Raw genomic sequence first — 18,392 nt, forward strand, 5'->3', positions numbered from 1 at the left:
CAAAATTACACAGATCTCCATGCGCTGTAGTCTCTCAAGCCTAAAAGTTATAGTGCTCAAGTTTTCAAGTATCAACAAGGTTCAAAAAGTTCTAAAGTCTTGAATTTTTCCCAAAATTCTTAAATTGGTCTTTTTTGTCGGACCATCAAGCCTTGCTCTGTTTGGTTTGAATAAGCCTAGACAATGCATCATTAGATGGTTTGCTGATTCTTATGGAATTTGACTTCACAATTGTTGTGAGAAAAGAGTGTGTGCATGTACGAGCTACTTACCTTTCGAAAATACCCAATGGAGAACCTCCCCTAAGGGAGAAAGATGATATTTATGACAACTCTATTGTTCAATCATCTTGACTTTGTACAAGTAAGGTAGAGCAAGTGATTACCCCCACTACAAAGGACTCCACAAAAGCTTCTTATCAACAAGGATAGAGCCACGTTCCTTATTTGAGATAAGAGAGGTATCTTCTTGAGAAGCATGAACATGAATTTCTTGCCATTCTTGTGAGGAAGCCCATTGTAGCATAGCTAGAGACTCCATTGTTTGCAAGAGATTCATTTTGGATGACACGATCTTGTGATGCAAAAAAATCAATATTTGTAAGATCTTTTAAGTACGTTTAAGGCAGTCTACACTTTTTGAGACACTTCAAAGTTTTTAAAATGATGCGATGAATGCTAAAGGTTTACCATGGTCCAAGGAAAATATGAAATTCCCTTCACCCCAATATTTTTTAAGAAATGGAGCATAGATTTCATTGATCCTATTATCTAATTCACGCAAATGCAAGATCTACTGTGAAGTTCCTTTATAAGAGCATGATCTCTTGCTTTCCACCAAAATTAGTATAGCGGCCAAGATTCACATTTCATAAATGACAGTATGACCTTCTTCCCAAAAGAAATCCTTGTAGTATATCAAAAACCTACACCTTACTACCCACAAGAAAATGGCTATGCCAAAATCACCTATAAAGTCTTTTGTGCAATTTTGGCTAGGATAGTTCAAGGGACCCACAAAAAATGATTGGGAGAAAGTCTTCCTAAGCACTAGGATCAACGCTTAATGGTTAGCAGGCCAGATCTCCTCTTGGATAGTCTTGGAGTCAGATCAAGCTGAAGAATTGCTCTTTATGGTGTTTCTCTCTCCTAATTCACTATTAGTGGTCTCTCATCCCATAATAATAGATGCATGTGATGTCTATAACATCTATGACGTTAATAATGAGTAGATTGTGCATCTTATTGATATGCACATCACAATGAACATCGTCATTATCACTCCATGAGCAATCAAGTGTCCTTTTGGTGGTGTAGGCTATGTCAAAGCCGCTCACCACCATAGGTTTACTGGGGATTCAGTGACCCACGGTGGTTGTAGCTCAATCTTTATAGCTCTTTCCTTGTTCTTAACTTGAATCTTGTTTCTTCCCCAATCATGGATCACCGTCATCACCATTCTAAGTCATGGCCATCCTAGGATTGCATTAAATGACAGCGGGTTAGAGCATGGAAGAACAGCGGTAGGGATTATGAACCTCAATCCTCCTATCCACAATAGCACATCCTTCATTAAAGCTAGGGGCGGGCATAACCAGCTAGAAAATTTGATAACAAAATTTATGCACTAGCCCCACACACAATGCTTTAGTGATCACATCGGCTCTTGATAAACAACCATGGAGGATAGCCGAAATGCATGGGAACTATTTGTAGTCCACTGGAAGTGTGCATTGGAGGCATCATTTTCCCATGCTTTTTTATCTTTTTGGATCACGCTGACTTCTAGCTCCCCAAAGCAATGTCATGACTCCCATTTTATCCTTTAATGGAATTTCAATGACGCCGAGTCTCCTAAAGAGCTCCACACTAACTGCACATGGTAGAACGGTCAAAATGACTAACCATGTAGCCAAAAAGAGGGTAATAGTTCCTTGCGCTTGCCTAAGTTACCCCAAAATAGTCATCAAAAGTCTGAATAAAGGAGTTGAGATGTTGTGTGCTTGCTAGTTGGTGGCTGTAGCCAGTGTGCAACCGACCTCTTATATCTGAATGTGGTGGCCTAAGTACTGAAGGAAGAAAATTCCAAGGAGCTCTTGCCCTGTAGTAGGGACTCGACAGTGCCACTCTCTTGTGATCCCACACTACAGGGCAGGTCATGGCCATTCTCACCTCTTTGAACCTCGCGTGTATCTAGGCACACATGGACCAAAGGTGGGAGCTTATGGACAGCATTGCAGCTTGGCAGTCTCGACGCAGCTGCTAGGAAGATTATTAAGGGTTTTGTTACCCCACAGGCAAAGACCATCCACTCCATTTTGGAAGAATGTCATACCATCCTCCAGGGGTGTGGGAGTGTTTTGACATGCAACTCAAACCGGATGCAATAATGGAGGCAAAGACCATCCGCACCTCCAGGGGTGGGGGAGCGTTTGCCATCAACTCAAACCGGATTCAATAATGGGGAGCTACTTTCCTCAAGCCCACGCCCTTTTTCCTAACCCCAGGGGACTCTGGTTTAGCTCGGCATTACAGGCCCCTTCCCCACACGAGGGAACTTCGGTTTAGTGGTGAAGTTATGCATTACAGGCCCCCGTGTGCCGCCCAAGAGCATGGAGGAAGCTCCCCCCCTTTTTACTTCATAGTACTACTACACACCTTTTTCTAGTAATGAGGAAAAGCAAAATAACAAAAATATCCATAGGGACACCGTAAAAGAGACTACACTTAACAGATTTGACACTAGCAAAGAGACTACACCGTAAAAGAGACTACACTTAACAGATTTGACACTAGCAAAGAGACTACACCGTAAAAGAGACTACACTTAACAGATTTGACACTAGCAAAGAAAAGTACACCATTGAAACTGTAAATGACACATGCAATGGTGATAACAGACTTTACAGAAATTTCACTTGCTGAAAAGATTTTGAAGTAGCTGAAAGGACTTAAATTAAACAGACTAATTGGACAACCATACAAGCCAAAAAAAGTCCCACAGAAAGCATTCAATCTGCTTGTTAAAAGTAAGCTTTATAAAATAGAATATATAGTCAAGAGATATACGCAATGTAATATATCCTCAACCCAATAAATATGACCAAGCCTGAAAAACACACTGGAACAATACCAGCTTGCCACTTGAAAATCCTGCACCAACTGGCATCCTTGCACACCTACCTGGCTCCAACAGCCCTTCTTAGTTGCATAGATCACCAAGACTGTTAATTTATATACAAGTTAGGAAATAGGGAAAAACCTTACCATACTTGGCCTCATATAATAAGATAAATTAACCTGTAAACACCCCCAAAAAGTTTCCAAACACCTCCGGCCATCAACAGCCAAAAGAAGGCCCAAATAACACCCAATAAAGCTAATGTGAAAAAGCTCATGCTTGGACCCTCCATCGCCGTCCTCCCTCCGCTTAGGGACAAAGAGCGGACAAATGTCCCCCTCTCCTCAAAGGAGCAAGTCACACAGGATGAAGCCACGTCATCTCTTGCACAGGTACATTTTATGGCAACAGCTGTTATATCTACACTGCTGGCCACAACACTTATTGACCCAAGTGAAGGAGCAGATTTAGGAGACAAGTCAGCAGCTGATGCTGGCAATATTGGCAGAGACTCCAAACAGTTCAATATAGCACCAAAAGCCTGCTTCCCTTCAAACCTCTTGTTAGCTGTCTCACCCTGTGCTTCAGGCTTTAAAATCCCACTCTCTAAACCACTGTACTCTTCCCGTGAGGTTTGGGGACCTTTTAATTTTCCCGTAGTAGTGGTTGCCATGTTCACAGCTTGCCTATCCTCGATAGTTGGTGCTGATAGGGAGAAGTCCTTCATGATCTCATTACCTCCTGAGGCACTGCTTTCTGGCTGCATCTGTGTCAACCTTTCCTCCTTGGATTTGCCGACTTTGACAAAGTTTACTAGACTTTTGTCTTCGACAAGTGCCTGATCATCAACATTAGTGGGTGTGTCAACCATATCTGATAAAGATGGAAAGGCATCCAAGTAATGCTCATCTTGCACATCTAGGCCAGGGAGGGTTTCTTTCAAAATTTCAGTCTGCAGAAGACCTGTTGATAACTTCCCCCCAAAAAATTCCACATTGCACGACTCTCCGTCACCCACCCTGAAGGCATTACAATGCTCAAAAAACTCCAAAACATCGCTATATTCTAGCTCTTCACCCTCTGTGTGACTTTCGCAGACTACACCATACAAACCTGCACCAAAGCTCCAAACAACATGATAATATTGACACTAGCTTAATTGATGAGTTTAAAGTGAGGATTAGGCACATCAAATGAGTAGGGCTCACACAAACCTGAATACGGTAAGACCTTTTCCAGTGTACTTTGACTGCCAACTTGACAGTAAGAATCAAGTCTGCAAGTAGTGATTGATGCCTGCATCTGCATGGCCTGCAATATACCAGCAGCAGCCTCCAAATTTGTAAACAAGTAAATAAACTATTCAAACACAAACAAAAGCCATAGAAGCTCAAGGGACTGTAAATAAGCTGTGACCACTCACCTCTGGGATCATTTGTTGCTCTGCAGCAGAATAAACCAGCTCCTCACATACATCCCTTACACCCTTTAGATGCCACTCATCACCATAAGTAGCCAAACTCCTATCAAGATGCAGATCTCTTGTGTAGTTACACACGGAAGTTTCTTGCTGCTGTTTCACCGGAGGATGGCTTTGTAATTTGATCTTACCATCAACACTAGCATCTTGCCTTTGACATTTTCTCTCGATTCCAGTAATGTCATCAAAATCAGGTATTGAAAGCAGATCATCTAGCTCCAAAAAATCTCCGTCTTTGGGTAGGTGCAGATTTCGTGTATCAAATCCAGCATCCACCTCTGGAAGTGAACTGATACATGCATCAATAGATCCAAACCGATCAGAACCTTCATCTGGTGCTGCAACAAGTTTGTGAATCTCTTCCAAGATTTCCTCCTCTCCTTCGGGAGGCGAGAGAAAGGAAGCGACCAGATCTGAACCACTCATTAAGTCAGGTTCATCATAGTGAGGGTCTTCCAAGTTCCCAGTTACAAGGTCATTCATAAGCGTCCACTCTCGTAGTTCTGCAAGCATTTCAACGGGCAGGTTTGTAAACTGCAGCAAAACAAAAGACCATCATCATGATGACAGCTAAACCCTAACCGCCCCATAAATAGGTGAGACCAACTTGCATACACAAAGAATTGGTTCAATTGTGGTTCCACATTTAAGCATCACGCTTTAATATGCTTAAAAAACCAAGGACGATACCAGGCTGCAGGGTTCAAAGCATTTGCAAGGTGAGACCCTAGCTTGTGAGACCCAACTTCACACACGGAAAGGGAAACACAAACACTAAGAGGATATTGATGCACGTCAAAGATAGGGGAGAAAGCACTCTGAGACAATAAATCAGGCTAACCGAGCACAACACATCGAACAGCAGAGGCTGATATATGAACATGTGGAGCAAGTCAAATTGGGGTGATTCTATTCTTTTCCGGCTTTTATAGCTGTGATTGTTGTATGCCTTTTACATACTTAATAGAAGTCTCTTTCTTGGGAAAAAAAAATACACTGCATGTGCCAATGGACAGGGCTGACATGACCAAGAGAGGCTAGTGCTTATTAGGGAAGCAGTGAGACGACCAATCAAAAGAGGCCAAGTCACCAGCCAGACAGCATCAGAAGCAGGCTGACCGCCTAAAGTCACACAACAGCAGTGCCAGAAAAAGCCTTAACAAATGAAGCACAAACCTTGATCTCATCTGCCTCAGAAACTTGAACGTCCACTGGCTCTATTTTTAATAATTCCCTTTCTCCAGCATTGATTCCATTAATAGTAAACTGTTTTGAATCATAGTTAAGACTTTCACCAGAGGTACCAGCCTCTTGTACACCACAAGGCCCCAGAAAAGTCCCAGACCCACTGAAATCATCACCTTCACCAGCAGGTAAGGTCTCCCACTCTTCTTCCTCAACTGGCGCACCATATTGCTCTCCATTTTTGGGGCCAGCCCCACTCTTCTTATATATTCGACAAAGTACGAATCCATTCTGCAAACAGAAGAGCGTTATGATCAAACATATAAGCAATACTGCAGGTGTTCCATAAGAATCCAAACAGCGTATAGAGGAGCATTATGAATCCATGCAAATCCATCCAGCTGATAGTAGAAGCATAATAATCACTTGGGTGGGCAATCCCACATGCAATCAAAGTGTTCGAAAAGCACATATATGAGAGAAACCGTTACCTGTCCTTGGTCACATTCCGCTTCATTAAGCCGATACTCATGCATGACCCAGTTACTCCTCTCCCCTTTAGGTGCTCTACCTTGGTAATACACCAAGGTTTTCTTCATCCCTACACTTCTCGAGCCTGAAGAAATTGACCTATCTTTTCCTGTGGCCTTCCAGTACCCACTTTCCGTAGCTCTGTTGGTTCTAGAGCCATTTGGATACTTCATATCCCTGGAGCAGAAAAAATACCATTCCAAGTCCTTTGTCTGAAGACGAGAGAGTTCTGAAACCACCAGAAGATTGTTATGAAAGGAGAGCACATAAACCTGCCGTATGAAAAAATTCGAGGGCATAGCTTCGGCGTACCAGGGAGATCCCAAGGCTCAAATTTGTATAGATCAATGTCGCCAATGGCTTCGAATTCGATTCTGCGGCCACATACCTTTCGTTTTAGGTAGTAACTTACAAGTTCTTCATCGGTTGGATGAAACCTGAAGCCAGGTGGAAGGGCAAGTCTACCCATTGGTGAAGCTTCAGAGTCACGGCAACGCTATACCTCTAAGCTGTCAGTAAATGGTAGAACCTCAACAGCTGTCTTTCAACTCTTCTTCTACATAGCTTAAGCTTTTTCTGGTGCAGAAAACCTAGCAAGGGCTTCAAGCTTCCAACTTCAGGGACCCTAGCGGAAAAACTTGAAACTTTCGATCAAAAAATTCTTGAGCACTGCTTCTCACTTTGTCTATCCATGTGCCCATTAACCAATTTTGTGCCTTTTACCTTCTGCTGCGCCGAGGATTACTGGTCATCGCCCAATTAAGTCTCGTTTCCGCCGGTGGAACCCTTGCATAGCAAAGACTGTGTAAACACCTGCAGGATAGCCACTGCATACATTCTTGCGCTTCTCTGGCATTTGTGTAGCGTGATAGAGATAATCTTCTCGCTTAGCTGATGTAAACCTGAAACCAGTAACATTTGGTAGTGAAAAGTTGTACGCGTCAGCAGTAACCAAACCCTAATTCTAACATAACGTCTGGCTACAGCACAAAAGAAAAAGAAATAGTGTGCGGATATCTAAATCCCTAATTCAGTGGATTTTGTGTTTAACAAAGCCCTAATATGACACAAACCCTAATTTGGCCTAATACTAATTTGACCTGGCTGTATCAAAGAAATTTGCGCCTCAACCAAAAACCCTGTTGAAAATGGACAGTTCCTACCCAACCAAAACCCTAACTTCTCAACTCACTCCCTGTATGTGCCCAACTACAAACCAGTGATTTGTGTGGCCATAACAAAAGAAAGAGGCCAGCCAAAACCCTACCTTGTACGTGATTTACTAGCTTTGGCGAAGACCAAGACCAACCAAAACCCTAAATTTTCAAGTATAGCAAAGGCAAGAACCAAGCGAGCTCCAAAACCCTAAAATCTGCTAATGCTCGAAACCCTTATCCAAAACCCTAATCCGAGGATGCTCGAAAGCCTAATCTACAGAAAAATCTGACGTGCAGCAACAAAGGAAACCGAACCCCTTGTAAGACGAGGAGGAACGCTTCGCACGCAACCTCGACCCCGAGTCGGGACTAACCCTGGTTAATCTGTCAACAACACTAAGGTTGATCCTTTATTATTATTAATTAAAAACAACTTCTTCTTCTTCTTCTTTTTTGCGAATAAATTATTTTATTATTTATATTGTAGTATAGAACCGAGAAGTTTTATTGAAAAACTTCATAAAGTCGTTCTTGAATAGAAGGCAGCATAGCGTCCAGACCACCTGCATGCTCCAACCAAGGTACCGGGTTCGATACCACTCTGGGGGCGTCACCAATAAGGTTGCAAGGGGGGTGCATGTGTGTGAGTATAGATTAGGAAAATTCCTCGATAAAAAGAAGGCAGTATAGAGTCCACATGTCACTGTCATCTATTTGTAAACTTCTTCCTTTCACAAGACTACAAAGTTTGAAAATCTCATGGTGGGTGGAAGTTTTGGTGTTTACACTTTATTAGCTCTTGATGTGGCAAGATAGAGCATGCAAAGCCTCTAGGCTCATAAATGAGCGTATTTTTTAAAGCATTTGCCATCTCTTAACACCCTTGCTTAGGGCTCTGTTGGGTGAACAAGTAGGTGCAATTTCTCTACCATTCTTCCCTTCATACAATGTTTGCAGACTTTAGGCCGTCTAACCTAGTAAAGTACCTTGATGCTCTATAAGTTGCTCTACAAGTTGAAGCCCAGCTCTCGGCTTCTATTCAACTTATAGAGCAACACCTTGCCCACAGTGAGCATTGTATCAACTTTGTTGAACCCCCTACAACTTCATTCTTATCTATTTTTTTAGTCTAAAACATCTTATCGCATCGACTTTGCTAACCCCCTAAAAGTTGATTATCAGCTACATTTTCACGTTGAAGCATAGTTGATGTTTTGAGGTGTACAATGAGATGGATGAGGTACCATTGTTTGACTTAAATTGTGAAATCAACATTATAAGAGATGATAAGGTGAATGTTAATAAGCAAAGAGTGGCACTTAACTTATTCTTTGATGTTCTTACTTGGGTTGTGTAAGCTCCCTCCCTCTCCGAAACTAATAACCTCAATCATTTCTTTTACTGCATTTAGCAAGCTAGGAAAATTCTTAAGTTGGGCATAATAAAGAGATATAAAATTATAGTTTGATTTTGAGATGTAGAGAGCGATAATAGATCTTTTATAAATTTTATAGGGTAATGGTGTAGTAAATATTAGGTAAGAGAATTTTTACTGGCTAAAGAGCTAGAAAAAATCTTAAGCTGGCCATTAGCAGGAGTTGTGCTGGTAAGTCTTGACTTCTAGCTTAGCATAGTACATGTGCAAGAAATAAAGAAAAATAACAAGTTATTTTGTAAAATTAGAAACAATTTATTTTTGGTGATTTTTGTGAAAGGTGAAACTTTTGTCCAATATAAGTGACAGTTTAGATACCTAGGTGTGTGTAGATTGTAACCTTAGTTAATGAGACCTTACTAATAAGGGGCTTCTTGGGGAACCTACTCAAGGCGCTTGCTTGCCCATCCCCCATCCATGTGTCCCCATACCTTCTTCTAAAAGGACAAGATGCTTCTCCCCTCATCTCCAGTATTCCCTTTTCATGTGAGACCACCACATTGTTGGAAATCACATGGTACCTAGGGAGATGGAAAGAGAGAGTGAGAAAGAAAAGCTTGAGCACACAAGGGAAAGCAAGATTGCACAACTCAAATGATATTCAGTCACACTATGAATCCATCCAAATACATGCTTTTATAGGCACTAGGGCCCTATCTTTTGACTCTAACTAAGACGTAGTTCACACCTAGAGTGTTCACACCAAGTTGGCTATAAACCTAATGACTGGATGCCCATATCCCCAATGTCACATGATATTTTGGTGTATTTCTAACACCCTCCCTCAACAAAATATCCATGGCTACTATGACGTCAATACTAGCTCTAGTTACTACTTACAAAGCTTTATGATGACCATCCAAGTGCCCGTAGGTCTTACTCATGGTGGTTTACAATGCCAGTCAATGATGACAGAAGCTAGACATCTAGTTATGATTACATTTCACTTAGGATAGAGGGGTGACCACAGGTGGGCACGCCATGGCTGATTTAGGAAGCCACCTATGCCTTTTATAACATCAAGGCTACAAACCCAAAAAAGTCTAAAAGATGCAGATTTTGGGGGATGACCCGAGCAGAGAACCCTTGACTCAATATAAAATAGGAATTAGAAATAAAGGGAGAATCCCCCTTGATTCTGGTGTAGATCCTTTAGTGGCGTCATTTCCATGCTAATGAGACCTTAAGTTCGAGCTTGGTTCTTCCCAAGGTAGATGAATTTGATGAAGAAGTAATAATCGATGATGATGAAGACGTTGTTGATGAAGATTTTATCTCCCATCTTGATGGAAAACTCAATGATGATGTATAAGTCATTGCACATGCCGATGTAGAAGTCAAACTTCTTAACAAGGACCAAACAAGAGATCTCTCGTGCCAAAGATCCACAAAGCACAAGTTTGCACATGTGCATGTGAAGTACGGCTTACAAACTTCAATGTTTATGCATAAACATTCAAACCTAATCTCCAAGCAAATGCTGGTGTTATTGAAATTCCGTGAGTTTTGGAGAAAAACGCACGTATGGTCTGATCGGTGGAGACCATCACATGGAGACCCCGACATAGACATAAGCGCATGCGCTCAAATCTCTTCCTTACACACACCGACATCCACTGTTGTTATCTCGGATTGAATGGAGTGGAGGCCACCATCTAGCGCCACGCAGCCGGATGCAAGGCCGATTTCACCATCCTCCAGAATAGAAAGAGAATTGGAATTGTTGGCATTATCACTATCGTTGTCGTTGTTGTGGCAATCAAGGCTCCCAAAATTTTGCAACGGGTGCAGAAGAGGACTGAAAAAACGCAGAAGTTGCTCACTGTGATTGCTTAAGAAGAAAAAACGCAGATGCCTTCCTGTCGAGAAATAACGCTTGGAGGAGAATGAGTATGTGTAGATTAATGCCCATGTAAATCATAGGCAAGCATGATGATGATTATAGATAGACATTAGCATGGTGGATATGATGAGTGGGCTAGCCATGCGAGAGGATGGCTTCATGGTGGAGGTGGTGGCTCTGATACCATGTTAGAAAGATGGAAAGAGAGAGTGAGAAAGAGAAGCTTGAGCAGACAAGGGAAAGCAAGACTACACAACTCAAATGATATTCACTCACACTATGAATCCATCCAAAAACATGCTTTTATAGGCACTAGGGGCCTATATTTTGACTCTAACTAAGAAGTTGTTCACACCTAGAGCATTCACACCAAGGTGGCTATAAACCTAATGACCAGATGCCCATATCCCCAATGTCACATGATATTTTGGTGTATTTCTAACACACCCACCCTATTATTGTTGTATTTGGATTGTCAAAGGACTTCCCTTTCCTATGTACTCATAGTGAAAAATGCACCTACTTCCCTTGATCTTTCCTCTTGGTGCATATTGCCTCCTACTACTAACCCCCTCCACACTTGGGTGCTTTTGGAACAGTTTCTGGAGCTAGAAGACCACTTCCCACTCTCCCAAAGACAAAAGCTGTGTGTATTGTAAAGTGAAATTATGGGTTTTCTCTGAATTTTTAGTAATTAAGTTTATCCTAGGGTTTGATTATGCTGCTAATATGCTATGATGTGATGTATAATGCCCTAGGAGGCCATTCCTTAGAGCTTCCTACTCTTCTCTCTCTCTTTTGCTCTCAATTCTGAAATTAGAGAGCTCTTTCTCTCAAATTAAGTTAATAAGAAATTTGATTAATAAGATTAATAATTAAACATAATGATTAGGGTAAGAAGAGAAGTGAAATTATGTGAATAAGCTATACCCCAATCAATTCTCTGCTAAATTTAGATTGTTTGTGATGATTTCTCTCGTAGAGATCCTCCCCTTTCTTTACATTTTCTTAAATGCTTAAGCATCTCTTTTATGGAAAGAAGATTAGAGATTCTCCCCTTTCTTTATATTTTCTTAAATTCTTAAGTATCTCTTTTATGGCTTATGAGAAGATTAGAGATACTCCCCTTTCTTTATGCTTTTTTAAATGCTCAAGCATCTCTTTTATGCCTTATAAGAAAATTAGAGGATTTTTCTTGTACAGATTCTCTCCTTTCTTTATGTTTTTTTAAATTCTTAAGCATCTCTTTTATGCCTTACAAGAAGACGAGATAATCCAACTTCTCCTAATCTCTCAAAAAGAGTACAGTAATCTCTATGTTGTAGTTATTATTTTGTAATGCTGAATTTGTGGATTTGTATGGTTAGTTAGGGTTAGGGTTTTTGGATCTCTTTAAGTAGAGAAAGGTTATTTGTATGGTTAGTTAGGGTTAGGGTTTTGGATCTCTTTAAATTGGAATTGAGAGAAGATGAATTATTTATGTATATTGGACATAGCATAAGCTATGGTTTCCCTATCTAATACTATGAGAGAAGCAAGGGTTTTGCAAGAGTGTAGGAGAGTAAAGAGAGCTTCCATTTCTTCATTAGTGGAGAGTTTATGTGCGTGAATAAAAAAGGATTGTCTTCTCTTAATCTAGGTCTTATTGTTCTTTCTTAGGCTCATTTACACGTGACAGTAATAATAATATTGTTTAAGTACCATAGTTACTCTTATGAAAGCAAATTACTGATGATTAAAGGAAAATAGGGAAATTTAAAAGAAAATGCCAATCACCTTTGTCCTGGAAAGAATACAAAAAGGATTAAGCTGGTTTCCAAAATATTACAATGATGTCTTTATGCAATGGTTATGCTAAAGAAGATGAAATAAAACTAATAATAAAAATTGGAATCAGAGCCAACAGATAAGATGGATAAGGATAGCGAGAAAGTTCGCACTTGTCACGTGGAAAATGGCAAGACTAGGGCTTGTGACCAGCTATTATGAGGAGTAAATTTCTCTTTATTTGTGAATTCCCCTAGACAGGTTTAAATTGGGATGTCTTTCTAAATCCAGGTGATAGTAGCTTATTTTGTGCATATGATTTTGTACATGTGTCACCATGATTTATTGAGTTTCGTATGGTTATTTATACTTTTAATCAATTAATTTCTTAATTAATTGGCATAGTTGATGTAAGTGCAAATCCTTAGGTTGGATAATGACGAGCTAGTGGTACGTTTATATTTATTGGGGCATTGCATATATTTATTTGGACATATCAAACTTCCTTATGGACATTTGATTTTATTACAAAGGTTGTACACATTTATATGGTTAAAGGTTCATACCCATTTTGAGTAGTTAGACTTGCACGTTTATGCAAGAAACTATGGAAGTGTGGTGTGTTAGCCTCTCACCTAGAGGAAGCTCATCATAGGGTGCAATACCTAGAGTACTCATGGGAGTTTGTACCATATCCATGGGAACACATGTTCCAAGGAGAATAGATGTCCAAATGTCATAAAGTAATTAAAAGATCCTAGTACATGATAATAATCTCCTATTTATACCCCTAGGGCCCCATGTGCCCCACATGTGTAAATGGACCCTAACCCCATGTGCCTAGGCCCATCCCCATGTGCATGTGCACCACTAGGACACTTTGTTACAAACCATCCCCTCTTACAATGATTTCGTCCTCGAAATCAAATATGAGCCGTGGGGATTTCACATGATGGCTATAATGGATGGATGCATTCCGGATGTTCATTGGATGCAATATACTTCAACTGGATGCATTGATCTCGAGATGAGGCTTGCATGGTTATGTTCATTTTTGATCTAGGTGATCATATAGCCTCGATGTTGAATTATGGTCATCAAGGGTTTCCATATGATCCGGGCATTATTGGTGGCTATCCTATCTTCGGAGAGGGACATCAACACCATTCTTTCGGCCCAGGTGGATGGCGTATGGTTTTTGATTTCATACATGCTCTCCGTGGATTCCCTTTTGATCCTGGAGGTTGTTCACTTACCCTCACCATCGACGACACTCCTTCATCCTTTCCTTATGATCCAGGAGGGTGCCATGGTCATGTTCATGTATACATCTAGGCCATGGGCATATTTTTGGCTTTTGTACATAGCCTCTTGTATATGCTTTATCCATGTACACCCATGTCAGGAACCCCTGCGCTAGATCATCGCAAAGGCTCATCATCACATCAAGGACCATACATCTCATATGGCATAGGTCACATCCAAAGGTAAATGCCTCGGCTCCATAGAACATAGGGTCTGTAGACATCCATAGGAGCCAAATGAGCATGCCTCATAGGTGGTATCATGCAAAAACATATGTGAATCTATGTCCACATCACATGTATCATCATCCAAACCACCCAAGGCATCATCCACATCATGAGACATCTCCCCATGCACAAAAGCATAATCATCATTGATCTCTAGCAATGTATCCTCACATGAGAAATAGATGTCATCATCAAATCCAAAACCCTCTAGATCAACATCATATGACCCAATGTAAATGTGATCTAGATCCACCATGTGAATCCTCCTGCCTCTCCGACGAGGCAACCTCAATATAGTCATCACCTCCCTCATGCATAATGCCTGGCTGCTTCAAACACATGAATCATGCTAACACAGATGCTGCTAGAAAATCCATGTGAACCATAGGGAGTGTTTGAATCATTAGTATCCCCACATGTGCAAACCGTAGAAGAGTACCCCATACTACCCAACACAAGTGTCTCTGACATGTGCTCCTCATGGTCCATCATACCCATGGAATGCTCATGGGTAACCCATGATCCATCATGTGAAACCACATCAATCAACGGATGCATCAGCACTGTCATGAACATCATGCACACAATCATGATCACCACATGATGTCAACTCCATGTGTGCACGGCCATCATCCTCATAGATGCATATGATATCACGAACCGGTGTATGAGATGCGTCATCATCATGTGTTGCATCCATGCCCATAGAAGCATCACCACATGCATCCCTATCATGTGAACCAATGGCATTTGGAATGCATGCATCCACATCATGTGATCCCATGGTATCTGCCATGCATGTATCCTCATGTCCCAAAGCACAAGCTTGCATATCATCCTCGTCAACATCTACATCATAACCACATGTATCCTCATCAAAAGTGCAAGCTTGAACACCAAGAACATGGCAACGATGATCCAATGATACATCATCGTCAAGTCTACGAGATAGGCGTCTCCTACAGATTGATAACGATGACGTGCCATATATAGAACCATCCCTATCATCATGCTCGAGATCTGCCACATAGCCATCTATCTCAACATAACTGACATGGCAAGGCATCATCCATCTATCCTCAAACTCCTTATAGGTCATACCCTCGATAAATGCACATGGTAAACTCATCCACTTCGTGAAACAACTCAGCATGCTCGTAAGCTTCTGAAGCGAGATATCCATCTCAAAAGAAAGTGGCCGCCGCAAGTGTATGAATGATCACCCGATGTGTCTGTGTGAACACTCTCTGAAAGCCCAAATGAAATGGCCAATGAGATAGAATAGAAGGGTATGAGTGGTAGGGTGGACAAACTAAATAAAGTGTCCAAGGGTATAACTGTCCGCTAATAGGTATGATAGAAGGAAAGTGTGGACACTAAAAGATGAATACCCCCAAGGATGGATAGAAGGTGCGGACTACGTGGAAGAAATACAAAGTGTGGACCAAGGTGTGGAACAAAAATACAAGGCCCAAAATACGCACACGAACTATCTCCACAAACTCAAGGCATGAGGACGAACTCCATCACCGCATGTGAACACCCCTAACTTAATGCATACTCATCATGTGTGGGAACCACCACTAGCACAAGGAAGCGTAGGGGTGTGGAATGGCCAAGTGATAAATGGGAGATGGTGCAAAATGGGAAAGATGGGCTAATGTGAATAAGAAATGAAGGGACAAGATGTAAAGTAGATGGAGGGTGGAGATATGCGTGAGAATAGGGTTAAAATAAAGAAGATGATAGAAGGGATAAGAAAAATTTACATGTTCTTCTTTTTCCCTCTACACACAAACTGCTAGCTAAAAGCTGCAACTTTCTGAGGACGGCTGAGAGCTGCAAAGCTCTATGATGCTAGTTTAATCACTCTCTTCTGTTTCTATTTTTTAATGCTGTGTGCTCGACTGAAGTGTTGAAGGCGTTTGAATCACTCTGATTACTTGTTGGACTCGTTGAAAAAACGAGAGCATTCTTTTTTGGGTTGTTGGTTGCTGTAGAAAAACGTCTGGTTCCTTGCTGATTGCTGCGCTTGATGTGCTGAGCCTCACAGAGGCGATGAAGCCTGCTGCTTACGCTGCCTTCTTCTCCAAGTGCTAAATTTACTCAGATGCGCGGAGCCTCACAGCCTTCTGTTGCTTACGCTCATGGCGTGCTTGAACAAGAGAGCCGCTGCGCTTGATGTGCTAAGCCTCACCGAAGCGATGAAGCCTGCTGCTTACGCTCAAAGCGTGCTTGTTGGACCGGGTTTGTCTGCTTATTGGACCTGTAAGGCATTTGAATCACTGCGGCGTTTGACTGCTTGCTACGATGATGCGTGTTGTGCTACATTGTTGTGCTTGAATCTGCTTAGGGTGTGCTATGGCGAGCTTCCAGCAACCTCTCTCTCTTCGAAATGTCGGAGAACGACGGAAAGAGGCACGACTGACAATAGGTGTTAAGGCTATGGATGTCGCAAAATGTTAAGGCCAGGCTATGGCGGTTTTAAACGCAGTCTGGCTATGGCGGTGCAGAACTTTGGGAACCGCCTGCTCTCACCCGCAGCAGCGAGACATTGGTCCTAGGAAACAAGCTGTTGTGCGCTGGGCTATGTTGAATGTCGTGGAAACGTCTCAGTCGAAGATAGCTGGGCTGATGAGGATCTGCAGAAGCCAGTGGTTGAGCCTACTCACTATGCGTTGAATCTGCTCTCTATGCACTATTCTGAAAACCATCTTGGCTGTACTAGTGTATGTCACGGCTCACACTACAAATCGGCTAGCTTGCTGACTTGGCGCCTGCGTGGCATACCAGCCACGCTGGCAGTCAACAGCAGGAGCCGCGAACAGTTTGTTTTTACCACCTCGTTTTTCAACCGCCGAGCGATGCGCCGCCATCAACGTCTGCCACGGCGGCGCCTTCAACGTCTGTCAGCGAAAATCAATGCCTCCCCCCCTTTCCTCCCCTCGCCTGCGGCGGCAGCGTTTCTTGGTTTCTTTCAGAGGCCTGCTTGATCAGCCTCCTCGCCCTCCTCCTGGCCGTGACTCCGCGTCTTAATTTTGATGACAGCAATCACCTACAATACAGCGATAGCAACGCTGTCGGCGGACTTGACTTGGAGTTGCGGCTAGGCCAAAGGTCAGCTTGAGCGAGAATGCCCTATCATGAGCAGCTGACCAACAACAACACGAGTAAGCATCGCTTCTTCACAGGCAACTCTCTCTGTTATTCCCAGCACTAATAATGTTTAGTCTCGCACACATTATGTTCATTCTTTGCCGTAAATTTTTATGGTTTGTTTATATACACCAATGTCTATTCAATATTCAAGCGAATGCAATTATCAGTTTTTTTCCTTCTTGTAGTAAGATACAACCTTAGGTTTCAAATTCTACTACTTCCCAAATTCTATAGTCGATGGTGTAAAATTGAATATGCCAAAGTATCACTTAAGTTTGTTTGTAAAAATCGTCGATGTGTCTTCTCCTATCCATCTAGGATGCCATAATGTAAACAATTACTTACATCACTTTATAATCTCAACCTATTCTTCTTTTTTAAATTAATAGGTTATATGAATTAAGAAGAGAGAAAAGTATACTTTGGCCCCGATGGTGAGTATCCTAAAATGATGTGGGAATATAGACAATTAAGTACCTCAAAAAAGTTAAGTAATATTACTTTGGTATCAGAATAGGTTATGAAGACATCGTGTTTTAATCTAATGAGCTTTCATCTAGCATGCATTTTCATGCATAAGTGATTTGTCCTAAAAGTGTGGGCCTAGTATTTGAAAAAATATGGATACTACTAATTAAAGTGTTTGATTTTTCCTTCAGCTAGTTATCGCCAAAGCATGGGAGTATATCATCAAATGCATGGTCCTAATAATTTATGGCGCATGTCTTTCCATTTAAACAAGCTTGGTTTTTAATTTTGTCCATGCATACAAACAGGTATGTATTTATACACATGTATACATACATACATACACCCATGCATACTTGCATACATGCATACATGCATACATAGTTATAAGATACAAGCATGCACATACACTGAAGTTGTACAAGAGATATTTATAAAATTTCTTACCTGTTTTGTGAATAAGGATTATAATTGATGTTATGTATACATGTTCTACATATTATTTTATCAAAGAATAATATATTCACTAATAACACACATCTTAACTTTATGTAGAGTCATGTTTTGTGTTTTTTAATATAAGAAACTTCTTGCATAGAAATACTCTTAATACAAGATATTTGTTTTTCAATCAAGTCCAAAAGTATGTTTGAAACATATATGTCCATGGTTCTTATTTAAGAATTTTATGTAGAAACATAATTTTAATTCTTTA

General features: G+C 41.2%; 1 protein-coding gene across 4 annotated transcripts; it reads right to left on the minus strand.

Annotated features, from left to right (window-relative positions):
* Positions 1-3,016: 3,016 nt before the first annotated feature.
* On the minus strand, positions 3,017-7,911 carry LOC147638557 (uncharacterized). 4 transcript variants are annotated; one of them, XM_086798469.1, is made up of 8 exons: positions 7,789-7,911; positions 7,040-7,218; positions 6,629-6,941; positions 6,277-6,545; positions 5,777-6,076; positions 4,544-5,134; positions 4,335-4,431; positions 3,017-4,233 (listed from the first exon to the last, which is right to left on the minus strand). In XM_086798469.1, the coding sequence occupies exons 3-8, from the start codon at positions 6,783-6,785 to the stop codon at positions 3,278-3,280; spliced, it is 2,370 nt and encodes a 789-aa protein (XP_086654595.1). In that variant the 5' UTR covers positions 6,786-6,941; positions 7,040-7,218; positions 7,789-7,911; the 3' UTR covers positions 3,017-3,277. The 4 variants fall into 4 exon arrangements, with proteins under 4 accessions (XP_086654595.1, XP_086654593.1, XP_086654592.1 ...); XM_086798467.1 differs by having other exon boundaries at positions 6,629-6,906; positions 7,584-7,859; XM_086798466.1 differs by having other exon boundaries at positions 7,584-7,859.
* Positions 7,912-18,392: the final 10,481 nt, after the last annotated feature.

This window comes from Cibotium barometz, chromosome 5 (assembly GCF_041138505.1).
Source record: "Cibotium barometz isolate CiBa-2024 chromosome 5, ASM4113850v1, whole genome shotgun sequence".
NCBI lineage: Eukaryota > Viridiplantae > Streptophyta > Polypodiopsida > Cyatheales > Cibotiaceae > Cibotium > Cibotium barometz.

Bases quoted from the DNA above. Each gene is read 5' to 3' on its own strand.
- LOC147638557 (XM_086798469.1), bottom strand. From the start codon at position 6,785: ATGGGTAGACTTGCCCTTCCACCTGGCTTCAGGTTTCATCCAACCGAT. The intron at 6,546-6,628 runs GTACGCCGAAGC...TGGTGGTTTCAG, and splicing joins TGAGCCTTGGGATCTCCCTG to AACTCTCTCGTCTTCAGACA. The intron at 4,234-4,334 runs GTTTGTGTGAGC...GCTTTGGTGCAG, and splicing joins AAAGGTCTTACCGTATTCAG to GTTTGTATGGTGTAGTCTGC.